This window comes from Apostichopus japonicus, chromosome 6 (assembly GCF_037975245.1).
Source record: "Apostichopus japonicus isolate 1M-3 chromosome 6, ASM3797524v1, whole genome shotgun sequence".
Taxonomy (NCBI): Eukaryota; Metazoa; Echinodermata; class Holothuroidea; order Aspidochirotida; family Stichopodidae; genus Apostichopus; species Apostichopus japonicus.
The window spans coordinates 1032861-1053989 of record NC_092566.1 but is presented as its reverse complement, the minus strand read 5'-3'; the positions used below and the strand labels follow the sequence as shown (position 1 = coordinate 1053989).

The 21129-nt window shown below is 38.5% G+C and overlaps 2 protein-coding genes and 1 long non-coding RNA gene across 3 annotated transcripts; 2 read left to right on the top strand and 1 right to left on the bottom strand.

Moving 5' to 3' along the window:
* The first annotated feature begins 220 nt into the window (after positions 1–220).
* LOC139968593 (uncharacterized) lies at positions 221–8689 on the top strand. The gene is made up of 9 exons (XM_071972742.1): positions 221–414; positions 1407–1653; positions 2586–2645; positions 2873–2945; positions 3328–3506; positions 3754–3993; positions 5282–5364; positions 5913–6118; positions 7235–8689. Exons 1-9 carry the CDS (start codon positions 267–269, stop codon positions 7715–7717), a joined length of 1719 nt encoding a protein of 572 aa, XP_071828843.1. The 5' UTR covers positions 221–266; the 3' UTR covers positions 7718–8689.
* Positions 8690–8846: 157 nt separating this feature from the next.
* Positions 8847–12901, bottom strand: LOC139968594 (uncharacterized). The gene is made up of 3 exons (XR_011793507.1): positions 9958–12901; positions 9022–9593; positions 8847–8917 (listed from the first exon to the last, which is right to left on the bottom strand). It is a non-coding gene; the product is annotated as an uncharacterized lncRNA (long non-coding RNA).
* A 1979-nt stretch (positions 12902–14880) lies between these two features.
* LOC139968592 (uncharacterized) lies at positions 14881–20073 on the top strand. Its single transcript, XM_071972741.1, has 4 exons — positions 14881–15361; positions 16366–17212; positions 18181–18319; positions 18600–20073. The coding sequence occupies exons 1-4, from the start codon at positions 15133–15135 to the stop codon at positions 19047–19049; spliced, it is 1665 nt and encodes a 554-aa protein (XP_071828842.1). The 5' UTR covers positions 14881–15132; the 3' UTR covers positions 19050–20073.
* Positions 20074–21129: the final 1056 nt, after the last annotated feature.

The window sequence follows — 21129 nt, the reverse complement described above, 5'->3', positions numbered from 1 at the left end:
TGCAGTAAATGCTACTATCGCTCCAGGGGGAAACGAAACGATATCTTAAAAGTCCTAATGTGTTTCCAGAAAGGTTTAAAAGGTAAGGGTAAGCCCCGTCTCACAACACACGTAGTTAGCAAAAACCATATGGATATTAAAAAGTAATTTGACTAAGACCACCTCTTCAAATTACTTTTCGTTATACCTGGTTGAATCCACCACTGGATTAGACCCAACAAAATCAAGCTAGCTTCAAGAAAGAGATAGGTCTACACTAGGGTGAAATGGACGGAACATCGCGAATGTTTGCTCCATTTGCAGACAAAGAATGCACGAAGTCTGTTTCCATTAGTGATGCTATTCTGGCGTTCATGCCTTTCGATAAACTAACAGAAATTGTGAAAAATAATGCCTCCGTCATAAATAATAAAGGTACATTTACTATATTCTTCCTTGTGTAGGCCTAGGTTATACTGTACTGACACTACTGTAGTGTGTTGGCCACGGGACTTATAGGTTAATACAGATACATTGTGCCTGAACTAGCAATTTAAGTGGCCTACTGATTAATAGTAAATGCACAATTAATAGACTACGCCAGAGCTGGTTGACAGTCTTAATCAGTTCCGTTCATTGCATTTGTTAAAAAAACACTCCAACATAGGCCCTAAGTAAGGTGCCCATATTTTTTTCTCCATGAAATCGGGGGACATGATATTGATGTTGACCCCTTCCTTCCCCTCCATTTTTACATAACTCAGTCAGTGACTACACTGTATGTTTAACTGTGTGTTAAAAGTGTTTTGGTAGTTCTATGTTTCAAGAATGTGCCCAAGATAAAAAATACTACATCCTGAGACAAGCATTTGTTTGAGATAAAATTCATTGTCAAAAATGGTGAAGGTAACTGGAAGTCATCATTATTCATGCTTAGGTCCAAGCTGTATCTAAAACTAGAAAGGCCTAAGAAATAAATTGAAATGACACAGGACCGATTTCAAATTTGAAGATATTCCTGGGACAGTACATAAACTTGTGGGACATTTATGGGGATACTTCAAGTCCGGTGACTGTGCCCAGAAATCAGGGACATCTGGTCACCTTTAGTAAAAGGCTTGGCCCAAGTTTGCTTATGAATATAGCCTACTTGTCTCTTTTAGTTTAAGGTAATATACTCCTAAAATTTCTTTGTTGACTAACTTACTCATGCACAAAATTATCAGCACCAGTAGATAAAGTTCTGCATTTTAGGATTTGGTACAAGTGTTGCAAAACAAATTAAAAGTCACTAGTGGTGCTGTAAATTAATTTTTGTTAAGTTATTCATATTCTAAGTTTTGCTAGCACTGATTAAAACCTGAAAACTTTGCTATTTTCTCCAAACTTAAATTTGTATTTATAACGTTCTGTCCTCTTGTTCTCAGAACTGCACGGACACACATCTCTACATAAAGCTGCCCTACGTGGAGACCCTAAAATAACTGAACTGTTAATCCAAAATGGTGCCAATATCCATGCAACAAATGACTATGGTGAAACAGCTTTCCACTTTTCCTGTAAACAAGGAAGTGTTGTTAACCTATATGCACTCCTGAAAAGTGGAGCTGACGCAACATTTAGAGATACCATGGGAAGGAGTGGTATGCATCATGCTGCTTGTGGAGGTAGTGTGTAAGTATTACTTCTTATTTAGTGGGGTAACAGTTGAGTTGGTGATGTCCTTCACAAATGGAGCGAAGTGGTCAATGACAGATCAAGCTGGCGTCGGACGACCTTTGGCACTGCTGTCAAGATGGATCAGTGCAGGAGAGAGTAAAACGTCAAAAAGAGTCAGAAACGTCACCAGTTAAACCTAAGCTAATTTTTTTTGTAATTGTGTTTTTTATGTTCATCTTCATTCTTTGTTATGTTGCCCGTTTCGGGACATTGGCGTATATATATTATGTAGTGGGGTAGCAGTGGAGTTCATTCCAATAAAGACATAATAAATATTGCAGGCCTAATTAGAAGTTTTGAGATATTAAGGGTGATTGGTATTAAATCTATGCAGGCTTCCTGATTAATCCAATGGGAGACAGGTAAAGGTTTGATACTTATCTTGTGCATATATATGATCAAATCAGCTTATAATCCAATTGATTTGTGAATCTATACTTAAAATCTCTTTTACTAGTACTGATAGCCTGTAATGGATGGTTAATCACACTGTAGTAACACAATGAAAGATGAATCCTTGTTGCCAAAAGAAACAAATCAAACATGAGAACCGGTTAACAAAGAAGAAACAAGGTTCATTTGTAAGTTATCATGGCTAGCCAAGCCGCTGGATTTCAAAGATACACATGAAGGGATATGTTATGTGGGCAATGAATGCAAGAGTTGTGTATGGACATATCATTGTTATAGTATACCCAGAGAAGGAACCACTTAAATTGTTACCAATTATGATTAGAATTTGCTTGTCGAATATATTCTTGATTGCATTCTCATTTCTGCTAGAGAGTTTCCATAGCTCAGACTTTACCTCAGTAATACCCAACTATCTACCCTTATATGAAGAGTTTATTTTTAGTAATCTGCCCTTCTTTTGTTTCTTAATACAGAGTTGCAATGCATTACTTGGCAACAGTACTTGATATTCCATATGATGATGTGGATTTTGGGTAAGTCTTAAAGGTTCTTCACTTTGCTTCTAGAATATATTTATTAGAACTGGTGGAGGTTGAGTGAAATCTGAGGGAAATGCTCCAACACCTCATCCCACCCACTGTTTGTAAATGTCAGCCCATCATCCCATCACGGAAGCTTATGAAATCCATTCCTTTGACAGGTAAAGGTTTATCTTAAATGCATCCTCATTCTGTGGTACCTTTCTTTGATTTGATTTTAGAGGGGTGACTCCTTTGCATCTTGCCAGCTCACAAGGATTTCAAGATGCTATTAAGTATCTCCTACGGAAGGAGGTAAGTTTCTTCTCCTTCGAGGTTGGCAGCCATCTTTGATGTTTTGCTCAGTAAAAAAGAGGCAATTTGGTGATCAAATACTGTAACGTTATTGGTGTAGAATATAGTATTGTTTGTAAGAGGTTTCTCCCCCAATAGTTTGTCTTCCATCTCCAAAAAAGAAAACTACTTAAAGGACCCCACCAATCTCAACACAGTGACCACACCCCCCCCCCCCCCCCCCCCCCGCCATCTCCTCCTGTCCATTATCCTTTCAAACATGAAGAATAAGAATTGAGGCAAATGTAATGATGGTTATAGCTTTGTGTTTGACAATCTAAATATGTCTCAGCATTCTACTACTTCCTCGTATGATTAGTTGACTTTGTCTGTATTTTCTCAGAGATCAGATGCCAGATTCAAGGACAGCAATGGCAATATTGCTCTTCATTATGCCTGCACTACTGGCTTGACAGAGACAGTTTGGACTCTTGTTGAGTTTGGAGGTTGTGGAACACTTACAGAGGCCAATTCCAACGGCCAGACACCAATGAACATCCTAAGTGAAGGAAAGACTAGGTCGTAAGTAGTTCTACTCTGAGGAGACGATGTTAATTTGAAATTGTTGTTACTTTGTTCTATTTTATTTTATATCTTGAAGGTTAAAGGTACCTATGGGGGTGTGTGTGTGTGTTTGTGATGACATGATGGTAAACACAATAAACCCACCATGTCCCAGTGTGCATCTACTTTGCACTTGGTTTGCATGTGCCCGCTACTAATGATTTGCATCCAGCTACTAAAATTAAAATTCACTTCCGCCCTACAGACATGCATATATACGCTCTCAGATGGAAAGCTTGACAGACGCAAAAGACCCTCGTAAACCTCCGTCGGGACCCCTCCTCTCTTGGTTTGTCATGTTGCTCGTACCGGCTGTCTCACTCGTCAATATTGTCTTCACTGGGTATCTCTTCCGTGGCTACAGCGGCCTGGTGGTCACCATCCTTACCGTAATTCTCTTCAGCTACATCATCAAGCAGAATCACAGGTTACCGCACATGTCCAGGTCAGTTGAGATTAATAAACATCAAACTTTTTAATACAGAGAGTTATTCTTGAAACTTCTCAGTCCAAGACAAAGAAATGCTGGAGTGCTAACTAATGTTTTTATAGCTAATATTCTGTTATTTTCAAGATATTCATCTTTAATATGCTGAATCTCTAGAATGCTCCTTTAAGGCTAAATTGATGATGACAGTGCAGGCCTAAATGTTTATAAGTTAATCCATTGTTTTATCAATTCTAATAACTCAACCAAAATATGGTCTTTTAACTTCATATGAAAAACAGAGCTCTTCTTGGATGACATTTAAGTCCATTTGTCAAAGACAACATTTTGAAAGCATTGTTAAAGTCTTACATTATCTCATTGACTTTTGTTTGACATCTGAAGAATTGACCTAAAGTGCTGTGGTTTAGACTATACAGTTCAGTCACTTTCATTGGTAAAACCCAGCTGTTTAAAGGGTTATATCACACCAAATTAAAAGTGGTATAGATCTACAACCTGAACTGATAACAGTTCTTTATAATGGTATCAACATGTCAAAATTAATTTTGTGTCTTAAAGTCCTCCTTTAAACTGGGTTTCACATTAATCCATCAGTTTCAGTTTGAGAGTCAGTCATCAAACTCTGAAGAGAAATCATCAAATTCAGTTTGAGTGTAAGACATCAAACTCTGAGTTTGAGTGTAAGACATCAAACTCTGAAGAGAAATCATCAAATTCAGTTTGAGTGTAAGACATCAAACTCTGAAGAGAAATCATCAAATTCAGTTTGAGTGTAAGACATCAAACTCTGAAGAGAAATCATCAAATTCAGTTTGAGTGTAAGACATCAAACTCTGAGAGAAATCATCAAATTCCGTTTTGAGTGAAAGACATCAAACTTGACTTGAAAGTAAAGTTATGAAATTAGGTTTGAGAGTAAGTCATAAAACTCCGAGAGTAATTATCAAGTTAGGTTTGAGAGTAAGTCATAAAACTCTGAGAGTAATCATCAAATTCGGTTTGAGAGTAAGTCATCAAATCAGGTTTGAGTTTAAATCGTCAAACTTGGTTTGAGAGTTAATCATCAAACTAGGTTCGAGAATAAGTTGTTAAATTTGTTTTGAGAGTAAGTCCTCAAACTTAATTTGAGGTTAAGTCATCAAACTCACTTTGAGAGTAAAATCATCAAACTGAACTCAATTCTGTTGTAGTTTTTGGACAATGCACTCAGTGCTTAAATGATGCTACTTGATTTCACATTTCGCCATCCTAAATTTAAACCATTTGTGTTTCACTTTTACAGATGGTCCAATCCTGTGTATGCAGGAGCATTTGGTGCAGGCATTTTCCACACTGGTGTTGTGTACATGTATAAAGTACTTCCAGATATCCTTTGAAAACTTTTGTATTCAGATGTTATTTTAAAGGAGACAGAAGTGTTAACCTAACTGCATCATAAACGTGATAGAGACCCATTAGCTATGGGTAATAAGGCGTGGGTTTGATATTCCTGAAGATATCTACAGAGAGACCCTTCTGATAAACTACTACACCCATGAGTTATGGGTGATAAGGCATTGGTTTGGTCTTCCTGAATATTCAGGTAGAAGATTTGATCAAGTCAAAATATTAATGACATGAGAAGAGTCATCAGTACATGAGCTTTTTAATATTAGTTGATTACACTGTTAACTACAAGAATCTCTACCACGTAAAGTACATATTCTCTTTGCTGTGTCTGGGTCTTGCTCTTCTTATCAAATTTTCCTTTAAGTAATCTACCAAGTTGACTCATGAATGTCTCTTAAACAATTATCCCCAAAACATCCATTTTTTGTTTCTGATGCAACAATTTTTCCACCTTCATTATTTTTTGATATTTCATTCTTTTGATACTCCTAATTTTTATTCATTTTCCTTAATCCATTCTGTACTATTGTGGCCTCTGTATCCCATGCTAGTTATCATCTCATTCAGTCTGGCTGCAGTTATGCTATATATGTACATTAGACTACTCACAAACGACCCAGGAGCTTGCCAGACTTCAAGGAACAGTAATAGCCATCTTGAGGAATACACAACAGTAGACCATATAGCCAAGGGCCAATGTGACATCATTGATTTCTGTGTGACTTGTGAGGTAAGATTCAAAACATGACTCCGTGTTCACCTAAGACTATATAGCCAAGGGCCAATGTACAATCAGTGGCTTCTGTGTGACCTGTGAGGTAAGTTTTATATGTGATGGCTTCAAAACATGACTCCGTATTCACCAAAAACCATATAGCCAAGGGCCAATGTGACATCATTGATTTCTGTGTGACTTGTGAGGTAAGTTATATATGTAGTGGCTTCCAAGCATGACTCAGTTTTCACCTAAGACCATATAGCCAAGGGCCAATGTGAAATCAGTGATTTCTGTGTGACTTGTGAGGTAAGATTAAATACATGACTCCAGTATTCATTTAAGACCATACAGCCAAGGGCAAATGTGTTTTCAGTGAAATTTAGAATTCATACTAGGTACATTTACCCAACACTTTAATGCGTGATTTAAGGTTTTCCACTAATAACTGCAACAGGTAGACTACATTTGTCATTTCTGTGAGGAAGGTGTACTGCTAGTGGATGATGCATGGAGGACTTTTTTAATTCACAATGTAAGTCTTGTATTAGGTGGTAAGTTAGTAACTTTGGCTAGATATGCCAGGGATTTTTCACATTCCTATGAGATTAGACTCTTGACTAGTAGCTTCTACCAAGACTTCTAAGTTCACTGCAAAGAAAGTTATTCTGATTATTGAGGAGCAATTTCGTATTCACTGGAGGGAAAGTTTGTGACAAACATAGTATTTGTTCTTACTGCTTTGTAACATGCCATGAATCAAGAACCAGATTACTCTCTGGGTATATCTATATAACCGGTCTCCAGTTGAAGGTCTTCACATTTCCTTAGGTATATTATGAAAATGAAAATGCATTAGCCTCTATCCATTACCTCCCTGGAACCCCCTAATTGTATACGGATCGTGTGGTTGTAGTCTTCCTGGCCTGATAAAACACAGAATACTAACTGTTGTCACCTATGTCTTTTAAATTAGCCTCTGCATGAAGACATTGGATACTATTTAATTTCAGAATACCTTTAAAGTCTCACCTAACCGAGAAATATGACCATATGAGGGTGTTTTTCTTCTTTGTTTCTTAATCTGTAGATTATCCCTCCAGAGATCTTCTTTGTTTTCTTAATCTTTAGATTATCCCTCCAGAGAGAGTGAAACACTGCAAGATATGTCAGAAGTGTTTCTATGATCATGACCACCACTGTCTGTTTCTACTGACCTGCATCGCCAGAAACAATCATCGTTCCTTCATCTTCTTCCTGTTGTTGACATCTCTACTCCATGCGTTGTTCTCGGCACAGGCCGGCATATACCTTATTCTCTCCCACCTTGGCGGCGACATGGCTTGGATGCAGTTTTTTTCCATTATTTTTTTCAAGGAAGGGTGGCTGAACATGTTGATCGCGGGTAATATCTTATCAATTTTCTGGGAGCTGACGGTGGTCTCGGCTCAGTTTCTTGTGATTTCTCGGGGTCTGACTGCGACGTATCGCCCATCGGGGTGGAACAGCAAGTACAAGATGACGACGCGAGATCAAGTGAATAATATTTGCTATTTTCTGAAGGGTAAGAGGACTTACACTGCTAGGGATCTGTATCATACAAACGTTGTGTAGATTGTTTACTCTGGATTGTGGAGAAATAGTGGAAACAATAAGAAAAGATTAAAAATATCAGGAAGTTACAGAAGCGTTGAGGTGCAATCAAAATGTTAAGATCTTTCCATAATTATAGCTCATAAATGGAATGTCATCATTTGGGCATTTTGCAGCAAAATGATAAAATTTCAGTAAAATTGCCGAAACAGATATCAAGATTTTTGACAGCTGCACCTTAACGTTGCCATTAGTGAGTAACTGAGCAAAACCCATGAATATCTCAACTTGCTGACATGTTTGCTCACAGAATATGGAAAGTTTATTATACATGTGATAATTTAGCCCTGTACAAACAAGTGACTGCCTTTTCACATACTTAACAATTCAACATTTGTTGACAGAATGCTCAAATATGTAGATGTCTGCAATTAACATTTGCAGAATTGTTTTTTTTTCTTTTTAACTTTGTTATTTGATCATTGTATCATTTAACTGTAAAGTGATTAATTATTCCCTGGTTATGTGAAAAACCTTCATCAGTGTGCAAGAGTAGTAGACTGTTTAAACTGTTTTATACACAGTTACATGAACATAATAACTTAAGCGATTATTTACGTTGGCAAGAAATACCTTTGATGTTCCAGTAGCAATGGAATACATGATAGAAGTATTGCAGGAGTGTTATATTGAGATAAGACCTAGTACAGTACATGGTAGAAGAATTGTGGGAGTGTTATATTGAGATAAGACCTAGTATAGTACATGGTAGAAGTATTGCAGGAGTGTTATATTGAGATAAGACCTAGTATAGTACATGGTAGAAGTATTGCAGGAGTGTTATATTGAGATAAGACCTAGTACAGTACATGGTAGAAGAATTGTGGGAGTGTTATATTGAGATAAGACCTAGTATAGTACATGGTAGAAGTATTGCAGGAGTGTTATATTGAGATAAGACCTTGTACAGTACATGGTAGAAGTATTGCAGGAGTGTTATATTGAGATAATACCTAGTACAGTACATGGTAGAAGTATTGCAGGAGTGTTATATTGAGATAATACCTAGTACAGTACATGGTAGAAGAATTGCATGATTGCTATATTGAGATAATACCTAGTACAGTACATGGTAGAAGAATTGCATGATTGCTATATTGAGATAATACCTAGTACAGTACATGGTAGAAGTATTGCAGGAGTGTTATATTGAGATAATACCTAGTACAGTACATGGTAGAAGAATTGCATGATTGCTATATTGAGATAATACCTAGTACAGTACATGGTAGAAGAATTGCATGATTGCTATATTGAGATAATACCTAGTACAGTACATGGTAGAAGTATTGCAGGAGTGTTATATTGAGATAATACCTAGTACAGTACATGGTAGAAGAATTGCATGATTGCTATATTGAGATAATACCTAGTACAGTACATGGTAGAAGAATTGCATGATTGCTATATTGAGATAATACCTAGTACAGTACATGGTAGAAGAATTGCAGGAGTGTTATATTGAGATAATACCTAGTACAGTACATGGTAGAAGTATTGCAGGAGTGTTATATTGAGATAATACCTAGTACAGTACATGGTAGAAGAATTGCATGATTGCTATATTGAGATAATACCTAGTACAGTACATGGTAGAAGTATTGCATGATTGCTATATTGAGATAATACCTAGTACAGTACATGGTAGAAGAATTGCATGATTGCTATATTGAGATAATACCTAGTACAGTACATGGTAGAAGAATTGCAGGAGTGTTATATTGAGATAATACCTAGTACAGTACATGGTAGAAGTATTGCAGGAGTGTTATATTGAGATAATACCTAGTACAGTACATGGTAGAAGAATTGCATGATTGCTATATTGAGATAATACCTAGTACAGTACATGGTAGAAGTATTGCATGATTGCTATATTGAGATAATACCTAGTACAGTACATGGTAGAAGTATTGCATGATTGCTATATTGAGATAATACCTAGTACAGTACATGGTAGAAGTATTGCATGATTGCTATATTGAGATAATACCTAGTACAGTACATGGTAGAAGTATTGCATGATTGCTATATTGAGATAATACCTAGTACAGTACATGGTAGAAGTATTGCATGATTGCTATATTGAGATAATACCTAGTACAGTACATGGTAGAAGTATTGCATGATTGCTATATTGAGATAATATCTAGTACAGTACATGGTAGAAGTATTGCATGATTGCTATATTGAGATAATACCTAGTACAGTGTATTGTTTATTGGCTCCCATCTTCCTTGACTTTAATAATTATGCAATAACCAAGAAAACAGTCATCTGAAGAATAAAACGACCACCAAAATTGTAGAAGATTCTAGAGAGGTTGAACAGACCCACACATTCAGTATCAGACATGTTCATATACAAATAGAGACTATCTGCCCTACTGGGGTAAAGTCTGGTCCTCATTCCCTCCACAAATAGGAATACGGTCATTTAGAACTTGCATTATTTAAAGTATTAAAGGCTCAGTACTACTTTTACTTTTACTTTTCTCATTTTAGGTGGGGGATAGGGTAGGGGGGGTGGGGAAGTGGTAAATGGTAAATGGTAGGGGAAGTGTTGGAGGTTATGAGACAGTGTTACATTTGGGACAGCTGCAATGTTTCCATTATCTCACAGGATCTATGCAGGGTCACATTTTGCTTTGATTAATAATATTTACGATAATTGATTGACTTTTGTTTACATCTCTTCTCGTATCTTGGTCCTTAACTTTACAATTGTTGTCAGTGCTAGGGACTTGTCAGATAGTCTGTCTTATGAAATTTCTTAAATTTGACTTGATATTAAGAACAGTATTTGTCTGTGCTTCATGTTAAATAGGTTATTGAATCCATTAATGGATATGATATTTTTTAGGTTAAATGTATTACTAATACCCTATGAAATATTCTTGACAGCTTTGTTTTTAATCATCATATGCATAAATAAAAAATTCTTGCTTTGTGACTTTGCCATTAGAAATAGACATATGTACTCAGAGAAGTTTCCATTTATTTTATATATACACCATTCATTGCTCTAACCAAATATTGTATAAAGAATTTGAAACATTTGGTTTATTTCATACAATTAATATTTTAATTATCATACTAAATTCAAAATAAGGCAGGTACGGTGAGGTTAGATTCCACTCGTTACTTACAGCATTAGCTATTTGCTCAAAACGTTTCTCAAGAATAAATATTTCTGCTTCTGTCAGTCTTTTGTCTCCACCAATCATATCCTTCACAGCGTGACATGTTGATATATTTGAAACTTTATCCAAGAAAGAGGTGTCCCTTGAAAAATTGAGGGTCTCTTGAGACCTCATTCGTCAGTAAAACTGTTTGATGAATCCTCACAATACAGCTGGTTATGTACAGAGGGAGGGTACATACCGTATACAACATAATGCTGTTTACAACACAGCTGGTTATGTACAGAAGGAAGGTGCATACCATATACAACATAATGCTGTTTACAACACAGCTGGTTATATACAGAAGGAAGGTGCATACCATATACAACATAATGCTGTTTACAACACAGCTGGTTATATACAGCAGGAGGGTACATACCGAATACAACATAATGCTGTTTACAACACAGCTGGTTATATACAGCAGGAGGGTACATACCGAATACAACATAATGCTGTTTACAACACAGCTGGTTATATACAGCAGGAGGGTACATACCGAATACAACATAATGCTGTTTACAACACAGCTGGATATATACAGCAGGAGGGTACATACCGAATACAACATAATGCTGTTTACAACACAGCTGGTTATATACAGAAGGAGGGTTCATTCCGTATACAACATAATGCTAGAATTTATCGCCACAGGCAAAACAGAAAGAAAAAAGGGATATTAAAGTTCCACCCCAAACCTCTCCCAACTCTAACATTTCATTTAACATTTAGTACTGCTGCAACAATTCTGTCACCACTTGTCTTTCTGGATAACATGCCAAACTGTGTATCTGTCTGTCTGTGCGTGCGTATTTAGTTATCTCCTAGTGTTCTTATGTTTGTTTGTTTTAAGTTGCTGTTTTGTCAACAGATTCATTCATAAAATAGCAACTCGGAAATTTGTATATATACTTGATTTATATTCAATATTTTAATTTTTTGTTGAAGTATTTGGTTACTTTAGTGTCGTTTATTTTATTTTTTATTTTTGCCTCATGCCCTTCAATATCATACCTTTACCCTTTCTGTCAACTAAAAACCATTTCCTGGGTTTTTTCTCTTTTTTTTTTCTTTTCATAATCCGCAAATTGATAGCGAAAGCTAAAACCTCTCAGGTCACGTCAGTGTCGTAGAATGTTGTACTTTTCTATTAATTTACTGACTGAAAGAGTGAACATTACCATTTTACTGGTAGTCTTTAAATTTGGGTGTCTAATCCAAGATAAAATAACCAACCTTTCTCTGAATTTAAAATGAAAGATTAATAAGAATGCAAATTGATGTATAGATCATGTTTGACTTATAATTACAGATTATTGGATAATGCTCATCACGAATAAAATTAATCGATTTCCGTCAGTAAAATCTCATTAATGGAACCAGATTAAATATTGTTTAATTCAAACTTGAATAAACTCGTCATACTTTGCCTGTATACTGCTCTTTTTCTTTCTCTATTTTTGCTGCATTTAAGCAAAAAAAGAAAATGGCTCTCTTCAATGTGGTGGAAGTTAGTGACGACTGTTAGTTTAATGTACCAATTAGGCAGGGAAGTTTTGGATGTTCCGATGTTTTAAAATGTCAATTTCTAATGTAAGATTATCATAGTGTTTTGGAATGATGTATTGAAAGAATTTGAAATATTTCAGCCATTTATCCTGCAAATGTAGTAGCATTGTTCTGTTGCTTTGATGTGAACGTGGTCACGGAAGCTGCATATGTTTGTTAGCTATGTAGCTGTATATATTGCTATAACGTTTTAAAACAGCAGATTGTTCTTCAAGACATTTAAAAAGTCCATCCAGTATCAACTTTTTATGCTAGAAGGTAAGAGTGGTATATATGGAATTCATTTCCTTCATTAAAAAAGATAAAATAAAGAAAAGAAAACACGTACGTAATGCATGGATGTAATAAAGTATATGGATACGTGATAAACCATTACTACCATATATAACTACTTGTCGTATTTTAATCATGCGTTCTTTTTCATTTTGAATTCAAGAAAAGATTTGATAGTCGAAAGAGTGTGTGGGGAGGGGGGGGGGCGGTGTTGTCATTTGTCGATGAATTTACAGCTTAAACTCACCTCAGTATTACCCCCCCCCCCCTCCCCATTAATAGTAAATAGCATTTTACATCCGAGGCTTTAATATCAATGTACAGCTTTTGCTGGTCCTTAGAATGACTTAGGAATCCATTTGTACCTTACAACCGCATACAGCCTCAAATGAACGACCAGGCTATATGAGAGAGAGAGGGGAGGGAGGGAAGGGGGTGACTAGGGGGATACAGGCCCGGGAAAATACTTAAGGCCCACCTGGCCCTCTACACATCTGTGAACACTCCTCAACTCTACTTTCGTGACCAATGTTTCGATAGTTGCTATCAATTCCCATTGTGCAACAACTGACCCTCGAAGACTGATTTGACGAGCGCCCAATGCCGCACACAGTGAACGACTGTTTTCTATAACTACGTACCGTTGCTCGTTTTAGGTCATGCGCAAAACTATATCCCCGTGAATGGTTGCATTTGTTAAAACTGGGCAGTTTTATGTTGTCGTCATGGGCGTCAACAGGTGGGGGACGGGGGGGACATGTCCCCCCCCCACTTTCAAAAGTGGAGGGGATATCATATCATTTGTCCCCCCCCCCCCCCACTTTTCAGAGCAGTTATTAAAAAATCACATGCATATGCGCGATTTTCTATCACAATTGCTGAGCTGATTCAAGTAGAATCTAACTTAAGAATCATTATCAATAAATTGCACTGGAAATTAGAACAGTGCTTGGCCCTTTATCCCCCTTCCTCCGATATTCACCCTCCCCGCTTCGTCCGAGACCTCTGATAAAAGTTTGTGCGATGTTTGAACGATGTTTTAGAGTGTTTTGTGGAAGCACCCCTATCGCCAGAAATGGAATTCCCCTTGCCCTACACTGTGAATCAGAGAAAACGACGCAAGTCAACTTGAAAACAAGTCGAAGACCCCACCAGGAAGGTAATATCATATATTTTAGGCCCTACAGACAGTATTCTGCCTGTATGCAGGGTATTATATGATACCAAACTACCGAAAATATTTCGTTTGAGATGGACGCTGTGTAATTCGTCTCCCTTGGTGTCAGAACGGCATCTTTCTACCAGTACTTTCTGTCGGAATTTAGTTTTGTGAGACAAAATTTCTCCTCACAGATCTGGTTCTGATGTAACTAAAAACGACTCAGGAAGGCCGTCTCCTGCGATCTAGGGGGTCTTATGTACCCAAAATTTTCTGGTACGCTACGCGCCAACCAATGGTGGCGCTCCGCTTAGATAGTATAGTGTCCCCCTCACTTTCTGAAACCTGCTGACGCCCATGGTTGTCGTCAACATGCCTCTCGTTGCCGACAAACAGTCTGGAACACACTACATGCTGACAGGAGCGGCACCAGAATTCCCAAGTAATGGTTGGGGGAGGGGCAAGCAAACAGTTTGGTGGGGGGAAAAATTTCGAAAGTGCAAAAATTCCCCTGTTTAAAATGCACATCGCGGGAAAACTTAGGGGGATAGGAAACACGTCCTACCTCCTCCCCCTGTAAAAGATTCATGTTCATCGTGATGATAAAAGTGTAGCACATGCAAGCATTACTTTCGTCCCTTGAGTGTTCTACCCGTGAAAGCACAACTGAATACTTATTCAAATAGAACCGACCAAGTATGTTGATTATCTAAGCCCACCCCAGAACACATATCGATAACGGATCATTTTAGGTCCTTCAATGAGACCCATCCGATTAATTGACCTATCACGGCCTCCTTCAGGCGCCCCTGGATTAAGTGTAACGGACATGCGCATTACCGAAGACATGAGTGTAATCACCTGATTCCGTTGGCAACATGGCCCGAGAGCAATAAAATTAGTATAACGTTGATTGCACAAACCAGCATTTTTATTTTTCAATTCAGATAGAAAGCTACACAACCGCTGTTTGTATTACAGCCCTACGGATTTTTCATTCTTGTGATACTGTAACCGTATAACGCGGTATCGGGCTACAGAATTCCATAACGGGTTGGTTGTGCTAATAGCTAACGCAGATCTGAACTATTAATATTTATACATGTTGCTTTACCTATCCAAGATGTGTGGAATTTTCTGAGCAATTCTTCGCCGTATGCTGTCTTTTCAAAACATTTTTGTTTAACGATAATGGTCGCTGTGGAAACAAATCAATTGATCGTGATGGGTCTTGAAGAAGGGGAGAATGAGGGTGTTACGCCACACCCAGAAGAGGTCATACTGGAGGTGTTCGTTAAATACAAACTACTGTTGATTGCTGTTGTGGCTTGTTTTGTTTTCTGTAAAATATTTTGTCGTGTGCGCAGATTCGTAAGTAACAGAGACGTGGAACCCGTACCATATACGTGCTTGTATATAGGTAAGATATATATACACATCAGAGTGGTGTGCATATAGTTTCAAAGGTTGGGAGAGGGGATGCACCCCCCCCCCTTCCCCTTCCGACTGATTTAGGTATAGGGTCAGACGCTTTATGGAATGGTCAGAGGCGAATGAAGGATTTTATAAGAGGGGACATGCCTTGCAGTCATTGAAACCGAATCCTATACAGAAGGGGGGGGGGGGGACTGATGATCCTCCCTCAGAAAGATATTACTGTAGACGTCGGATACTACATTCAAAGGCATATTTAGCCTAAAATTTAGGGCTATGTAAGAAACTCTATAAACGCACGGTTTTGCTGATAAAATAATAAGTAAACTGAAAAATCCTTTATGTGCGGTTGAGTGCATGGAGCAGGGGGTGGGGAGGGGGGACCCGTAGTAGTGGTCCAATTCTTCCCCGGCTTATTGCAAAAAAATCCCCCGACTGAAGCATTTTCATTCCCCACTGACGATCGGCACACCACTGTATATAAATACATATAAGCATACACCGTAACTATTCCCCTACAGTTTGCATTCAACAATTAGTCTCTATTAAAGAAACGAAAGAATACAATGATGGTCTAGATAGTAGTTCGTGAAAATGTAGATCTTACTAAACGACCCCCTCACTTAACTCATGCCTTCTGGGGCACCCAATCTCCACCCTCTCCACCAATTGAACTGTTCCAACCACCCAGTCACTGTAACTACTTTAACGAACGATTGAGAAATGTCTGAGTCGCTCCAAGAACCGCAGGTTTGGCAAAATAACAAGACAGAAAATTTGTAAAGTGTCATTAGGTATATAGGGCCTCCTGGTGGAGGCACCGCGCATAATGGTGGGGAGTAAACCAAACTGATCATCAGCACTCCAAAGAGCAACATATTCCATTCTCCCGTGGGGGAGTGGGGTGGGTGGGGTTGGCGGGGCCCCACCGCCGTCTACATGAATGTTAAGTGATCCTGACACACCGTAGCGTTTTTCTCTCCATTTCAGACGCTGACTTCGAAGATATCAAATGTGTCGTGGCTTCGTATCGAGAACAACGCCGTCTCGACGTTGAAGAGAGATCAAAACAAAGAGAACACCTGTTAAACGAAATCCAAGAAGCTTGGACAAAAGCGACGTCACAACAGGTGATCACGTGTTTATCTGTAAAGACCGCATTGGACCTTTTCCTAAGGGTGCAGAAATATCCACCAAATAGTGAAATTGTTATGACTGCTATAAATGTCCCCGACGTTGCCAGAATTATTGTACACCACGGCCTGAAAGTGGTTCCTCTAGATTTGGATCGGTTTACTCTCTCCGCCGATACCGGGACGCTCGGCAGGCTCATTACGGAGAACACGGTCGCCATTTTCTTTACCCACTTATTCGGAAATATGGCGGATCTCGATGACGCGATTGAACTTGCCCATAGCCACGGTATGCACGTGATCGAGGATTGCTCCCAATGTTACGATGGTCCGGATAGCAAAGGAAATCCAGAATCAGATTTGGTATTCTATGATTTTGATGTTGTTCGAGCGTGTACGGCCTTCAGTGGAGCTATTATCAGAGTTAAAGACAATATGCTATACAATAGTATGAGGAAGCTCCATGATTCATATCCGATACAAAGAGAATTGGACTTCGTTAAGCTAGCATTGAAAACATTTATAGTAGGCACTATGTTAAGAAGAAAATTAGCGATCCGATTCACGACATATTTCGGTCATATTTTAGGTTTCAACGTCATGGGTGAGGTCAAAGCGTTTCTGATAACTGAGAGAAGCAGAATGTTGATCCGAAAATTGAGAGAGCAACCGCCGACATCTTTATTAACTCTCCTTGCAAACAGGTAAAGTACATATGTATAAGGTGGCATACTCCTATTAGCGTCTATATCAATCCGCGGCAAATGTTCTCCTTCAGGAAAAGTGCCAATTAGGAGCAGGAGAACAACTTTTTTGCTATGTTATCAATTAGGATGAGCTTTTTTGTGGCTTGGATGTTAAAGAGCATGAACAGAAGCACATGTGGTTAAAAAATTGGGTAAAATTGAGGCTATTTTAGACCAGTTTAGCCCTCTCAGGAGCAGCGGACGAAGATTGTTTACGGCCGAGTGAAGAGGTTTGTTTACAAGTGATGAAAAGTTCCGGCTCTCGTAGCAAAAATTTTTCACGGTCATGGTATGGAAAATTGATGGTGCCATGAAAGGCCAACTTGTCAGCTATCCAGTGATGGGTAGCGCTTAGCAAGTGAAAACTTCTATCTAGGCTTAGAGAAGGCATTACTTTTGTGATTTAGTGTGTAAGTCAATGGGGATTTTAATGGGCGTATGCTACCATAACACTGGAATTAATTGATACGGACGTGGACGGCGCTTGTAACCAATATTTGTTCCCGAAGAGAGATGGTACAGCGGTTTGGGTGCTTACCCACAATACAAGTGATTTATATATGCTAAATAAAAGTATCAGTATTTGTCATCTGGCTTCAGGGCAAATTTGTCCAAGTTTATGTTCAAGACTTGTGACCTTTTAGTAAATAGTGTAACTAATTTATTCAGCATGAATTCAGTTAATAATGGTATATATATTTATTTTATAAATATAATTAAGCCGAACTACGCGCAATTCAATACTGTCAACTCTCTCAATGACTAGAGTATGTATCCATTTTCTATACCTGTTTTGACCCTACACTGTTCACTTATTTACACATAATTGAGACATTTGTAAGATTTATTGAATTGCCTTATTCTTATCATTTAAATCGCTGCATTTATTTCAACGCTTCCGTGTTGTTCTTTCTTTTCGTGTTTAGGTTTAAAAACTTCGATCGTGCTATTCTGGATGAAACGAGGTTGGTTTGCAAATACGTTTGTGAAAGATTGCCACCCACAGCTGGACAAATCGGCACCAAGGCTAAGAAGAGGGGGTTCTGGCTCTTTCCGATACTGGTCGTGAGTATACATACGCCCTCTACCGCCAATAGTCTTCCGTACCTAATTGCTACAGAAACTACGAATTAGCCTCTTTCTCATGACAAAAGCGAGCGGGGAAGGGGGGTTGCACGGCGGATAATAGTGTTACATCTAGAGGGAGATATCCTATGCATCAACCTCTGTAGCGACGCCACAGTCCTATCATGCTTAGTACACCACCATGTTGTATATGTGTTCGTAGTTACTATAAAGTTGCTCAAATTACCCAGTAAGATTTCGGTATTTTTTTCCACTACAGGATGAACCCGATGAAGTTATCAAACATCTCAACAAACTAGGTGTGAATGCTGTAAGATCAGTGGTGGACCTCCATGTTATAGCCCACAGCCAGTGGGAATTTACATTGGAGGACGGCGAACTCCACCAAGATCCTCTCCTCTTTGGACTAAACTACACCGATTACCCGCCCGATGAATCACTTGACATCACTGAGCGAATCATCTACTTACCAATTCACAAGCACGTGACACAGTACTACTTAGATGAAATCTGTTTAGCGGTCGAAATTGTTTTGAATAAATTGGCAATTTTAAGGAAATATAAATCCAGTTTGACCATTTATGGTCCATACGGTCCAATCTTAAACAAACCAGCGAAGCAGATCAAAAAGAAACAAGTGTCTTTCTCTCCGACCGTCACAGTACGGTCCTCATCTCCACCGCAAAACAAAACACAACCAAATGAGTAATACCGTGTATTTCTATAGATGGCCGAGCAGAGCGGGCATAGGCGTACGGGACCATTTCGGTTTGGGGGAGGGGGGGGCAGAAACTTTTGTGCCCGAAATTTCCCGTGACGCTATCTAAGCGGAGCGCCACCATCGGTTGGTGCGTAGCGTACAAGATTTTTGGGGGGGCAAAATATGCCTCTCAGATTGCCGGAAATGGCACCTCTGAGGCCTTGCAAGTTGCATCTAAACATTCTTCATTTTATAATCTCACGTTTAGAAATTTACACTTCCCTAAAAATTTGGTAAATTAGGAGAAGAAAAAATGGTAACATCACTTTGACGGGGAAAACTAGGACAGTATATTGCCGGCTATAGATAACGGACTGGGAGAAAAATGTAGAGGGCAGGCTTTAGATGGCAATCTTTGGAAGGTGTGGTAAACTCATAGCTAAGGTTCTGGGTATTATACCTACCATGGTAGGCTTTAATGGATAAACTGTAGCGAGTTCGCAGACCTTGCGATGACTCAGGTGCATAGAATATTGAAAACCTTACAAGACTTTAAACGACATAACGAAGTTTTTTCTTTCTTGTCTATTTGGTTTGAGAGTATGTGCACGAATGCAATCTAAAAACTACACTTTGCTATAGCAATATTAAACTTTGGTCCGGTTTTGTGAAGGTTTCTTGTTTCGTGGTTTTAATCACAGAGGAGTTGGAGGTGTTTCAAATGGGTCGCTTACTTAAGTTCGATAAAGTAGTATTTATTCTTCTCTCATCACACTTAATGATTGTAAATAATTGGGTCGAATGTCTTATTGATAACAATATATTAAAACTGAAAAACAAAAGATACCCGCAATAAGCCGTATTTTCTTAAACAGGATGACAGAATCCAACCGATAATATTTTCTTGTACATATTTAGTACACTTGTTGGTTTTTAAGTGTGATTAAATGCAGGATCATATTGATCCTACATATGTTAAAGAAAGTGGAAACATTGCTGCTGTTGCAATAATATGAGCTTTGTTTTTATGGTATACGTCTTTATATTATCTCTGTATAATGAGTCAGAACATTATTATTCTTTTACATTTTACGTGATTTTACAGGTTTTAAGGGGTCACTGAATATGTTAATTGGACTGTATTTAGTGAGCAAGGGTCAATGGCGTGCACATGATTTCAAGGTGACGCGATGGCGTATTCAGAATTTTCCCCGACTAATTAAGATAGGGGCTGAAAAGTTGTGGAAGAGTCAGAGGCGAATGAAGGAGTTTATAAAGGAGGGCGCTGCACTGAGGTAATTAAAGTCGATCCCTATGTGCTTATAAATAACAGTAAATCCAAACTTTCCCTCGACTGATTGAGGTATGGGCCTGAACCTTGTGGGAAGGCCAGAGGCGAATAGAGAATTTTATAATAGAGGAGATGCTAAAATATTTAAAATAAGAAATAAGTCAAGTGGTGTATTCTGAGGCATATTAACACTTTAATTTATGTCTTTATAAGAAGCTGTAAACAGAAGGTTGTGCTAATATATAATATTGAATTCAACATTTCCCCTGACTGATTAATATAGCGGCCTGAACCGTTATGGGAGGTTCAGAGACTAATGAAGGATTTTATAATGGAGGTAGTGCATCCTTAGGGTTATGTGATGCCGTGTCCTATATAGGGGGGGGGGGTCCTCCCTAGATTTTGTTAAATGTTGATGTCAAATAGTGTATTCTGAGGCAACTATAGACTATAAATTAGATGAGGCTATATACGTAGATCTAAACGCAAGATTATGCTACTAAATACTTTGTGTAAGGTTTAACTTTGAAAAAAGTGGTCTTATTCCCCCGACTAAATGCAAAATCCCTGAGTGAGCCTCCCCCCCCCCCCGACATTCCCCCTAACAGACGATCGGAGGTTGGGGTATTATCTCCCTTTCGCACGATACTGGTAAGGGTGGGGGTTGGTAACGGGGTGAGGTGGGATAAATAACTCATACGAATGTACGCTATAGAACCTGCCTTTTGATCCCAGACAGAAATTGGGCCGAAACTGGCCGCGGCCATATGGCGGACAACTGTGCTCTTCATTTCCAAT

What these genes read in the sequence shown, in the direction of transcription:
- LOC139968592 (XM_071972741.1), top strand. Translation starts at nt 15,133, where the DNA reads ATGGTCGCTGTGGAAACAAATCAATTGATCGTGATGGGTCTTGAAGAA. An exon ending in ATATACGTGCTTGTATATAG is followed by an intron (nt 15,362 to 16,365) that starts GTAAGATATATA and finishes TCTCCATTTCAG; the next exon opens with ACGCTGACTTCGAAGATATC. An exon ending in GGCTCTTTCCGATACTGGTC is followed by an intron (nt 18,320 to 18,599) that starts GTGAGTATACAT and finishes TTTCCACTACAG; the next exon opens with GATGAACCCGATGAAGTTAT.
- LOC139968593 (XM_071972742.1), top strand. Translation starts at nt 267, where the DNA reads ATGGACGGAACATCGCGAATGTTTGCTCCATTTGCAGACAAAGAATGC. An exon ending in GCTGCTTGTGGAGGTAGTGT is followed by an intron (nt 1,654 to 2,585) that starts GTAAGTATTACT and finishes TTCTTAATACAG; the next exon opens with AGTTGCAATGCATTACTTGG. An exon ending in ATTTCTGTGTGACTTGTGAG is followed by an intron (nt 6,119 to 7,234) that starts GTAAGATTCAAA and finishes CTTAATCTTTAG; the next exon opens with ATTATCCCTCCAGAGAGAGT.